This window comes from Mesoplodon bidens, assembly GCF_964165515.1.
Source record: "Mesoplodon bidens genome assembly, chromosome: 5".
Lineage (NCBI taxonomy): Eukaryota > Metazoa > Chordata > Mammalia > Artiodactyla > Ziphiidae > Mesoplodon > Mesoplodon bidens.
This window is the reverse complement of record NC_138161.1, coordinates 87,045,209-87,058,206: the sequence shown is the minus strand read 5'-3', so window position 1 is coordinate 87,058,206 and position 12,998 is coordinate 87,045,209. Positions and strand designations below refer to the sequence as shown.

General features: G+C 35.3%; 1 protein-coding gene across 5 annotated transcripts in view; it reads right to left on the bottom strand.

Moving 5' to 3' along the window:
- The window catches only part of SKIL (SKI like proto-oncogene), a 29,871-nt gene that overhangs the window by 12,460 nt on the left and 4,413 nt on the right, over positions 1–12,998 (bottom strand). For all 5 annotated transcript variants that reach the window (XM_081235879.1, XM_081235882.1, XM_081235880.1 and 2 more), the window contains exon 3: positions 1,394–1,487. In XM_081235879.1, the coding sequence (XP_081092005.1) occupies positions 1,394–1,487 (94 nt within the window). The remainder of the gene's footprint in view (positions 1–1,393; positions 1,488–12,998) is intronic.

Sequence of the window (12,998 nt, the reverse complement as noted above, 5' to 3'; positions counted from 1 at the left end):
AAGCAACTGACAAAGGATTTATCTCCAAAATTTACAACCAGCTCATGCAGCTCAATAACAAAAAAACAAACAACCCAATCCAAAAATGGGCAGAAGACCTAAAGAGACATTTCTCCAAAGAAGATATACAGACTGCCAACAAACACATGAAAGAATGCTCAACATCATTAATCATTAGAGAAATGCAAATCAAAACTACAATGAGATATCATCTCACACCAGTCAGAATGGCCATCATCAAAAAATCTAGAAACAATAAATGTGGAGAAAAGGGAACACTCTTGCACTGCTGGTGGGAATGTGAATTGGTACAGCCACTATGGAGAACAGTATGGAGGTTCCTTAAAAAACTACAAAAAAAAGAAAGTACAAATAGAACTACCATATGACCCAGCAATCCCACTCCTGGGCATATATCCTGAGAAAACCATAATTCAAAAAGAGTCATGTACCAAAATGTTCACTGCAGCTCTATTTACAATAGCCAGGAGATGGAAACAACCTAAGTGTCCATCATTGGATGAATGGATAAAGAAGATGTGGCACATATATACAATGGAATATTACTCAGACATAAAAAGAAACGAAATTGAGCTATTTGTAATGAGGTGGATGGACCTAGAGTGTGTCATACAGAGTGAAGTAAGTCAGGAAGAGAAAGACAAATACCATATACTAACACATATATATGGAATTTAAGAAAAAAAAATGTCATGAAGAACCTAGGGGTAAGACAGGAATAAAGACACAGACCTACTAGAGAACGGACTTGAGGATATGGGGAGGGGGAAGGGTAAGCTGTGACAAAGTGAGAGAGTGGCATGGACATATATACACTACCATTCGTAAAGTAGATAGCTAGTGGGAAGCAGTCGCATAGCACAGGGAGATCAGCTCGGTGCTTTGTGACCACCTAGAGGGGTGGGTTAGGGAGGGTGGGAGGGAGGGAGACAGAAGAGGGAAGAGATATGGGAACATACATATATGTACAGCTGATTCACTTTGTTATAAAGCAGAAACTAACACACCATTGTAAAACAATTATACTCCAATAAAGATGTAAAAAAATAAATAAATAAAAATAAAATAAAATATGAAAGTTGCACACCACACTCTTGAAGAGTTGGTTTACTTCTTGAAGGGAAGTAAGGAAATAAAAAGAAAACTTCCAATTTTTTCACTTTAGGGCAAAAAAGAAATGACCTATTTCTAGGGAAAAAAAAAAACACAGAAACACACAGGAAAGGTTAATTCAAATATTCAACACTATTTATAATTCATTTCACTGATTAGCAAAAAAAACCTAAAACTATAAAATGAATTCCCAGGGCCTAGAATAGTACCTGATGTACAGATGTTGAATGAATGAATGAATGAGCCAATACCCACTCACCTGGGGTGTAGAAATGAATGTGTCTGAGAAACATGGTCACCTTCCTGCTTTATAACTGGATACCATGACTGTAATTCCATTCCTGGTGGTGTATCTATCTGTAGAAAAATGTGGAAGGGGAAAAGTTTATTGAAGGAGGATGTGATGGGTAATTTTATGTATCTACTTGACAGAGCCATAGGCTGCCTCCAGAGAACACTGACTAGTAAAGAATAATGTTATTTAAGAATCATCTTCTAATAAGGCAGTCTTTCCTTAAAGTATCACGTGTAGTCACTTAAAACCGAAAAGGGACAAGAACTGTCCCATCACAAGAACAGTTTTAGCATGTATGTTAACATGGACTACCGGAATGATTTCATCAAATATCATACTTATGGAATCTATTTTAAAAATCCATTTTAAATAATAGTACTCTGCAAATGTGCAGCATTACTAAGTTCTGATTCTTCTCACTGTTACAATTACCTAGAATATACCCCCCATCCCTACAGTATTTCTTAGCATATTATATTAGGTAACATTCTACAGCAATATTTTGCTAAACTTTAAAACCACTGTGTCTGCTAATACTTATCAATAAACCACATTTTCTCATAAATATGAAAAGCTCTTTTTAGCCCTGAAGGATGAACTCTACCTGTAAATAAAGTAAGAGGAGAAGGTAACTGGCTACCTCAAAGTTCATGATAAGAACTTTATATCCTGCTTATTTCTAATGAATACCTCATTAAGTAGGTATAATTATCTCCATTTTACAGCTAAGAAAACTGAGGTCCAGAAACTGATAGAAAAGAATAAATAACCTGTGGCTACTAACTTCCTCATTTGGTTTGTTTTATATTGTCTCCCCTCCCCCGACACACACACATATTGGTAGGAGATCAATGTTTTGTTAAGAATTACTGGGCAATGGGGCTTCCCTGGTGGCGCAGTGGTTGAGAGTCCGCCTGCCGATGCAGGGGACACGGGTTCGTGCCCCGGTGCGGGAGGATCCCGCATGCCGCGGAGCGGCTGGGCCCGTGAGCCATGGCCGCTGAGCCTGCGCGTCCGGAGCCTGTGCTCCGCAACGGGAGAGGCCACAACAGTGAGAGGCCCGGGTACCGCAAAAAAAAAAAAAAAGAATTACTGGGCAAGGAATTTGAAAGACTAACAAGAGCACAAGATTATAGCGAAAAGAACAGCATTTCGAAAGGATTTAAGAGGTGAGTATTCAGTGACGGCCTCTAGACTCTATAAGAGTAGAATTTGTTTCAAAACCTCACAATCCTGATCAAGTATTCTAAAGTTCAAAATCTGGGGCAAAATCAACTGCTTATTTATAAAATAAATCAATCATTTGTTTACACAGTTTCTCAGCCTATAGCTTAGTTCTACCATAAATTAGAAAGGGAACTGACTGCTGGCAACAGAAATACTAAATGATAGATACCAGGTGCCAGCTGACAGCCTAGGGAGAGAGGAGAATTACAAGACACAAACACAAAAACTGATTAAAAAAGCAAGACAATCTGAGGGCTTTATCACACATAGGACAGGGCAAATAATTTAATGTATCTCAATTGTTCCTACCCTTATCACAACAGAGTAACTGATGTTTAAGAAGTCTTGAGTCAACATGACATAGTTATAGTCGATATTTATATTTATTAGTATACCATATACATATATATACCATACACATACCATTCAGAGAGACTGAAAACTATTTAAGACATTTTAGAATTCATTTTAAAAAAGGTTAAAGTTTTTAAAAAGACACAGTGCTGAGAAGAGTAGTTTCATCATCTAGAAAACTCACTTAGGCAGAACATTTTTTACCCCAACACTGTGATAAAAAGGTGTTAATGAGCAGGGATAAGCTCACTCTAACAAATCAATGAAATATAAGATTGGCTCAAATTAAATGATAACTTCATTTTTAGAAGTTATTTGTTAAACTCATTATTTAGAAAACATGGAAAGCTCCACTTTAAATCAGTTTTATATCTGAGACAATTCTGGATGTACTGCCCAAGAAATCAACTGTTTCCGATTTTTTAAATTAAAATTACTAAAATTGATTTATATATTTTAAAGTTTTCCCTATTACAGATAACTGGAATGTCAAATCTTCAGAATAACAAATTCTAAACTTCTTCAGCCAGAGATCTTGACTTCAAATCTGATTCAATTTTGATCAAGTGCATTTTAAAACTCTACAGTTTGATTTGTGTAAGTTTTACCTTTATTCATGATCCAAACTCAGTATATCTTTGTTTCTATGATGTCTCTAAACTTCAAATGCCACTTTAAATAATTGCTAGCACATTCTTTCTATTTAAACATCCATCCCTCTCTAGTTTCTGACCTTTATTTTGTTTCCTATTCTTGCACCAACACATGAGGAGAGTCACAGAGGAGGGGTTATTAAAAAAAAAAAACCTTCCTTAAAAGATCACCTAGTGCAGTCCTCTAATGTCTGAACTCCCTATACAAAATCCCTGATGAGTGGCTATTACGCCTCTGCTTAAACAGCAGCTTGAGGTCAAGTACTGTCTTAATCACTTTTGTATTTTCAGTACCTAGCACCATGCCTGGCATGTAGTAGGGACTCAATAAATATTTGTTGAATGAATTCTGAATGACAGTGTAGCTCATTAATTCCCAGGGTGGCCTTTTTTAAGGTTAATCTGCTACCACAACACTCACAAGACAGTCTCTTTCACATTTAATACCCTTCTGTTCAATGAAGTACCAACAATCCTAACAGTCTCTGGGCTGTATTTTTAGAGATCAGATCTACAAATTAAATAATATAAATGATGGGGAAATGCACAACACTAACCATGATAAACTGTTGGGAGTTAATTTTACCTAATATGCTGTGGTAAGCCATGAACACATTTATAACAAATTATCCTAACTGCATGTTAAAAACAATTACAAAAAGCACATATTATACAACAGAACATTCACGGGCATGCCAGATTTTCTCATCTATTCTGCATTTGTGGCAACATACAAATTAGGTCTTCAAAAAAATAACAATATAATTAAATGGCACAGCAATAATGCTACTACTGATCAGGAATAAAGATGAGACACCAAGATAAGCACATCTATTGCCTTTTCTTTCACCTTTCAATATGAGAATAATTTAATTCCCTTCATGTACTTAAACATTAAAATAGAATACATTACATTACTTGGCAAAGAAGAGAAGTAGATCACTTAGTAGCTTAAGTTAGAGCCTTAAGATTTTAAAATACTTCTATTGCCCAACTTCCCCATAATTATCTACCACAAAATGAACAGATGGCATCCTCATCTGAAACATACAAGAAAAATTTCAGACATATGATTTCATTCCAAAAGTTCTTTCTCTAAGTCGTAAAACAACAAATAACATCTATGAAAGCAAAATTTAAATAAGCCCAAACTGTATAGAAGTTAACTTTAAATAAGTAAAAATTAGGAAATGTTATATGCAAGTTTCTCTAAATTTCAACTTACTGTGTTATGTACACATGACCCTTTAATAATCAGGTTTCCTAATAAAGAATCATTGTATTTTGCTACCATGCTTATTAGCCTCACAATGACAAATAGTTTAGAGAACTTGATTTCATTTACAAAAAGACCAATAAGCATTTGTCACCACTTTCTAGTTACAAAAGCAATTCCACCCACTCAGCACCCTTTGTATACTAACATTCCAATTTGCACTAAAAAAAAACCCAAAAACAAAAATCAAAATGCTTGAAAATTCCCAGATTTATCTTCAATAATAAACTTTGATTTTAGGTGGCACTTTAGTTTCTAAATTACAGTGTCAGATTAATATTATGATCTTTAAGTCCTAATGACAAACAATGATGAACTAAAGAAATCAAGACAATATCTCAAAGTATTGATGGGATTTCAAAAATTCCCCTCAAAAAATAAGAGTTAAATCTTTTTAAAACATGTGGAAAATAGTTTTTAAAATAGAATTTAGAAAGACAAAGATTAATTTTTACATTTTGGTATTTATAAGCCAGTAAGCATACGAAGGACTAGTAGACTGATAAATTTCATAGTCTATCCTCCTATAATGGTATGCTTACATAAAAAGTAAAATATAATGCATATTAAATACACATTACTTTGTACAAGCCAAACATAAATCGTTAGCAACCTTAGTAAACACATGACCAACCACATAGTTAAGCAACAACTCCTTAGCTATATAAAGCCAATATACCTGCCAGGTTCCTTTTACTGTGTATAATACTAAGACATTCAAGTGGTCCATAAATGATTTCAGAAGGACACAAAAGACACCCTACCAGACAGCTGCCAACTCCTACTGAAAGAAACTGAATCTCTCAGAATAGGATCAGGTTTCCTCAATACTTCCAACAGGCTGTGAATGAGTGTTTCAACAACTGAAACAGGAATAGTGTTACAAGGTAGCAAATAGCTACTTAAGAGATTTTAAGGCTTAGTTTTGTGCCTCATTTCATTGTAATTATTAGAATTAATCAACCTAATGCAAAACCGGAACAATATGGTCTAAGCACTTCCACTAACTTATCAAAGATGGATCTGCAGAAATCACAACAATGTCTGTTGCTCCTCCACACTGCAGAATCATATCTACCTCACAAAGCCAATTTTAGGTTTAAAGTGCTTAAAAACTCTCACAGGAAAAGCAAAGGCTCACATTCTTATAATATGCAACTCTCTTCTTAAATCCTTCATGGAAACAAAGCCATGTAAAAGTCAGTAGTACGATATTCCTCCCTTAAACTCAAAGAAAACAAGGCTTCCCTGATGGCACAGTGGTTAAGAATCCGCCTGCCAATGGAGGAGACAAGGGTTCGAGCCCTGGTCCAGGAAGATCCCATATGCCGCAGAGCTATTAAGCCCATGAGCCACAACTACTGAGTCTGCACGCCTAGAGCCCGTGCTCCGCAAAGACAAGCCACTGCAATGAGAAGCCAGCACACTGCGAACTCGCCGCAACTAGAGAAAAGCCCCTGTGCGGCAACGAAAACCCAATGAAGCCAAAAATAAATAAAGTTTATTTTTAAAAAAACTTAAAGGAAACAGAACAAACTGATAAAAATCCTGTTAATTTCTGGGACTTGAAAAATAATTTCTGGGACTTGAAAAATAATTTACACTGGAATTCTATAGTGTCCAATCCACTTAATATTGCAATTATTTGAAAATTTCCATGTCATATACATCTTTTCACTAAAATATGTTATAAAAAGTTTTAATCTAGGGCTTCCCTGGTGGTGCAGTGGTTAAGAATCCGCCTGCCAACGCAGGACACATGGGTTCAAGCCCTGGTCCGGGAGGATCCCATGTGCCATGGAGCAACTAAGCCCGTGCGCCACAACTACTGAGCCTGCTCTCTAGGGCCCGCGAGCCACAGCTACTGAAGCCTGCGCGCCTAGAGCCCGTGCTCCACAAGAGAAGCCACCACAATGAGAAGCCCGCGCACTGCAACCAAGAGTAGCCCACGCTCACCGCAACTAGAGAAAAGCCTGGGCCCGGCAACAAAGACCCAACGCAGCCAAAGATAAATTAATTTTTAAAAAAAGTTTTAATCTATATACATGTAAGGCTTTGCTTTTCTATCCCATTTCAGCATAGATGCTTTTTAAAAATTATCTCAGGGCTTCCCTGGTGGCGCAGTAGTTGAGAGTCCGCCTGCCGATGCAGGGGGATGCAGGGGACGCGGGTTCGTGCCCCGGTCCGGGAAGATCCCACGTGCCGCGGAGCGGCTGGGCCCGTGAGCCATGGCCGCTGAGCCTGCGCGTCCGGAGCCTGTGCTCCGCAACGGGAGAGGCCACAACAGTGGGAGGCCCGCGTACCGCAAAAAAAAAAAAAAAAAAAAAAAAAAAAAGATTATTTTGGCCTTCAAATAATGTAAATTGACAATATCAAAATGTAAATTAATTAATTTTACTATGTGCAATATATTGCATTTTTAAAAATTTTACTCGATTTCATGTATTTTTAAAATGCTGGTGACCCAGTAAATTGACTTCTTTGATATTCCCCCCTCACCCTTCTCAACTGAGGTTCTCAAGAAAATTAAGCCCAAACTCTGCAAAGCTTCCATTGTATGCACTAAATTAACTTCTCTCCAAAGGACTTAGAAAGGTACTATATACCATCCTTTCTATGGCTTAATTCTCCTCTCATAGAGCCCCAGATGAGAAAGGCTGCATGGGTGACAAATTGCAATTTGATAAACACTACTCTAAGTACATGTCCTAAAGTTTGTCCAAATGTATTATTTCAACAATTAGGTCTTAAATTAATAACATGTGCACTCTACAGATGCTTTTGCACAGATTTACAAAGCATTACGTACGTAAAGGAATCAATTCCAATGGTGGTTATCACTCCATGGTGAAATAATGAGGAAATTTTGTTTTCTTCTTTGTACTTTTTAAAGGATTTACTCTAATGGGCCTATATAGCTTTCATAATCACACCAAAAATTTTTTTCAAAATGGAATAAAAGCCGTAGTACTATGTACCAAAATGGTCTTTAGGAATTTTCTTTAACTTTTGTATTCCTTGTACCCATAAGATAAACAAAATATGCACTTTTAAGGCTATTAGAAATCTCAAAATAAATTCAATACCACAAATAAAAACAAAATGCTGCTTTGCTTTAAAACTAAACTCTTTTCCGCCTTGAAAATCACTGGTAGCTTTCTAGGGCTACTAAGACTTTTCATTCAGTTGTATCCAAACTTTTGTTAAGCATCCATCACATTCTAGGTTTAGAAACTACAAGATGAATTCCTGCCCTAGGGAGCCTCCAACTAGTCTTTACATACATATTTCTGTGACCCATTTCTAAGCCTAGGAATCAAAATGAGTTTTAAACTAACTATAAATCTTTCCTATTCATTTCTCTTTCGCCTAGCATGGTGCTGTAATACTCTATTTAGTGATGGAACCAAACCACACCTTAAATTATATATTCTTTATGCCTTTTTAGTCAAATAAAATCCTTACATTATTTTAATGTATATGTAACGTATATGAAACCTCAACAGACCAAATTTTACGCATGGACAAAATAAAGGTTCAAGCCATTACTAAAACTATTCCCAAACTAATTCTGTCTCTTTACTTGAACAAATTGAGTTCTGGCTCCACACTCTCTACTCCCAGAATTCTAAAGGCATTGAAATTAATCAAATTCTTGCTTTCTTCCTTGTTCTCCAAGTGGTATAAATTATAACATATGCATAGGTATGAGAACACTACTGGCTAACTATGTACTGATTCAGGCCTATCCTTTTTCTTTTCTTCCTTGAAGTTTCTTAATTTTTTTCCCACTTCTCAGACCAAAAGGATAAAGCTTTTTATCAGAAGCCTTTTTTTAAATATTAACATTTTAAAATGTTTAAAATGTTAAAAAAATTAAAAAATTTTAATGATAAAATGAATATAGACTCTATATTTCCTAAACCATAAGGGGGCACTATTCCCAAAGCCATTCTAAAGATTTCACTGAAATTTCCTTCTTATAACATACTTTATAACAAACGTGTTTTGTACTTTCTTCTTGCATACTTCATTTTGATAAATAAACAAATATCCAAATAGTATAATTACTGTGTACAAACAACTAAATGTGAGATACAGCTGAGCCCAACACTCAGTTATCTTACTTAGAAATATCTTCAGATAATTCTAGATAAATCAAGAAAATGTTTGGGGAAAGGAAAAATCCTGAAATACATATTAGTAAATATTTCAATAATAGTTTGAAGTACCATCTGATATTTCTAGACTCTTAACTTCCAAAGTACTTTTACATCCATTCTCTCATTTGATCAGCTGTCTTATTCAACAGTTTATTTGCAAATTATATGTTTATTAAGGGTTAAACCATAATTTCTCCAAAAAAATCCCCAATATTCTAAAATACAATGGAGCATTGTCTCCCAAAATTTATTCAGTTTAAAAATTTTTTCCTTTTTCACTGAGTAACTTTGACCTGCCAAGCAGTAAACTAAATTCTGGGAAAACAGGAAAAAGATAGTCTCAAAACTCATTAAGACAGTTGTTAATTTTAGAAAGTTAGAAAAAAATATTATACTCGTCCCTTATATGAGCACAAATACTTCATTTGATTCTGACCTTATAGCCACTTAATAAAAATTTATGCTGATCATAAAATGCAAACTCTGCCTCTGATGTAACAAATTACCATCAAATCTATCACAATTATTACTGGTACACATTTTGTCCCAACACTACTCTTTGTAGTTACCCATTCTCTCTAGTGTATTTCTTTACCTCACTTAGGTTTATATTAAGAAACACACTTCCTAAGCAAAAGTATAATAGCTTACAAGAGGGGAGAAATATTTTGTAGGATTATCATTATTGCCAATGACCTCACAGAAATGAACTGTAAGAAAAATGCAAAACTAAAAAAAGTGAAATGTTTAATTAATAGGCTTTAAGAGGAAAACTTTTAAGTTGATATCTTTAGGTAATCTATTTGCATCACAGATAATCCACAGGGTTTTTTTCCCTAAGCAAAGTAAGAACTATATTATTTTACTTACCTAACAGTAGTCAAGTCTAAATGTTAGAAATCTAAATTTTAACCCCTAAAAAATTATAAAGGCATAAACCATCTTTACTTAGTGAACTGGACACTGTCAGCCACATGCTGTAACAGCAAAGAATCACTTATAATGATCTTATCAGTTGACTACAAATAGGTTTTTCTAATGTGCTTGAAAATAATCTCAAGGAAACATCACCCTTCAAATTTTACTTACAAATGATCAGTTTGCTTGGCAAACCTTTTTTCCACAGATAGAAACTAAGATTCAACAGAATCAGAATTAGATCAAATAAATAACACCCACTGGAGATATGGAAAAGAATCAAGAATATATTCTTCCATATATTTGTGCACTATAAAATACAATAATAATTTTTCTAATAAAAACATAAAAAACTCAAATGATATGAAGAGACAGTTTGGGGGGTTTTTTGTTTGTTTTTTACAACTTTATTGGAGTATAATTGCTTCACAATGGTGTATTAGTTTCTGCTTTATAACAAAGTGAATCAGTTATACATATACATCTGTTCCCATATCCCTTCCCTCTTGCATATCCCTCCCTCCCACCCTCCCTATCCCACCCCTCCAGGCGGTCACAAAGCACCGAGCTGATCTCCCTGTGCTATGCGGCTGCTTCCCACTAGCTATCTATTTTACGTTTGGTAGTGTATATATGTCCATGCCTCTCGAAGAGACAGTTTTGATAACACCATTTTGAAAAGCAACCTAGGCAGATCTAAAAATCAAGTATTATTTCTTGTGGTGACCTGAGTGAGAAAGAGTTCAAAATACTATACCTCTGGTGTCTGCAAAGAATAGTCAGCTCTTCACTTAGAACACTGACCTTCTACCACTTATTTCTCCCATCTAAATATAGCTCCTAACTATGCAAAGTAAATATAGGTTTTAGTTATGCAAATAGTTTGGTGACCATCACTAATATAATTTTCATCCTTAGAAATAATTCAACAGTTGCTACATTTCAAACAATTGCCTACTGAGTTTGAGGGGATTTTTAAAATCCAAAACCCTACTCTGACTACATTAACTAAACATACCCAATTACATTAGTGTTCACACTAAACCTAAGGACCTTTAGATAAGAGGTTAATATATTTAGCATATGCTTTAATTTTTTTTTAAAAAAGCCTGTTTTGACTTTTTTTAATGAGCTTCCTCTGGATGTATTTGGTTTGTTGGGCAACCAATTCAGTGACTCACAGAAGATAATGAAAAATGTTCCCCAGCCAAGGACTATCCCCGTGCCCCCTTCCCAGTAAAATACCTTAGTCTACATACAAGTTAACAGAGAGCTTAAGAACCATTATACTAAGGTAAGTTGATAAGAAAAGTTAATGTTTCTCAAAATTCAGTTTCTGCTACTGAGTTTGCTTATGGGAAAAGTAGTGAAAATTACTAGACTTGAAGTCAGAAGACCTGCATTCAACTCCTGATTCTACCACCTACCAGTTATACAACCAGAAGCATGTGACCCATCTGAACCCACCGGTTTCTCATCTCAACTTCAAAAGAGAACTACTTCACCAAGTTTTGAGGAGTAAATTTTCAAAATGTGAAGTGGCAAGCATATATTACTACATATGAACTCCCCAAAAACTTCTTTCTTAAAGGTTTGATTACTGGAAATTTTCAAATTCCCTTAAATTGCTTAAAATTCACATAAAATTGGAAAAAATAACAGAATACACCAGAAACACTAGCAAATACTGCAAAACATAACATAGTAAAAAGATGGGGGAAAAAATCTCACAGCTTCCCCAAATAAAAACTGAATTCAAATTAATAAATTCTGAGACAATAAATGACTACATCCTGATGAAGGACAGTTTCAATTTTAACCAAACCCTAGCACATTCAGTTTCAGTTAAGTAAATTCATCACCTTTTTTTTTTTTAACCTTTATCATGGTTCTCAGATATTTTTTCTCACAAACACAAAGCAGGAATATTAGGCAAAGTAATTTATCCCCAAAATGCTTATGTCAGAGCAATCAAGATTGGACCAAGAATATCTGGCAAATAATGTGGCCACCTATGGACATGTAAGAGTCCTAGTTAGGTTAGGGCAAGATATCATAAGTATCAAAAGGGGCATTCCACATTTTGAGAAAACAGACAATTCTAAACACAATTTTCAGCATGGGACCAGGCCAGCTGTAAGCATGTCCAACAATGTGAGAACTGGCTTGAAGTCAATTCTGCTTTAAAATCAGTTAAACAATATACTTATCTAGTAGCCACAGGCAAGGAATTTCCAAGAAGTATTGACCCTTTGGAATCAGCAAGTAGCAAACGACCCTGAATTCAAGTCTGAAATTATCTTCACTGGGCTTCAGAAGCAAATCACTGTCTTAAAACTACACTGTAACTAAATTTCCCTCAAAACCTGCAAGGTTTAAAGCACAGGCCACGAAACCTTAGTTTCTTGCCCAAGCTCTAATCTTGCTGTAAATAAACTTCAGTCATTTAATACTTCTGTGAAGTAGAAAGAGCAGAGATATTCAAGGAATAAAAACTAATTAATAGTGGAAAAATTAGATTCTTAAGATGAAACATGGCCAATCTTTTGTGGTACCAATCAAATAAAATTATACGTGTAAAACTGTTCAAATACAATGCTTGCCACATTTTAAACACTTAGTGTTAGCTATTATACTGATTTTAATCAAGTAGGAAAATATTTAAAAACCAGATCAACAAACTGAATATTTAATAGCCTAAATCTTATCTATTAGCCAGCCATTCAAACTCTTAGAATGAACTAGTTTAGCCTACCAGATAATGCGGTGGGAAAATAAGTTTAAAATCTCTTTGCTGAGACATTTTTATATTAATATTTATTTAATCTAAAATAATCTTGGGCTTCCCTGGTGGTGCAGTGGTTAAGAATCCGCCTGCCATTGCAGGGATACAGATTCGAGCCCTGGTCCGGGAAGATCCTACATCCGTGGAGCAGCTAAGCCTGTGCGCCACAACTACTGAGCCTGCACTCTAGAGC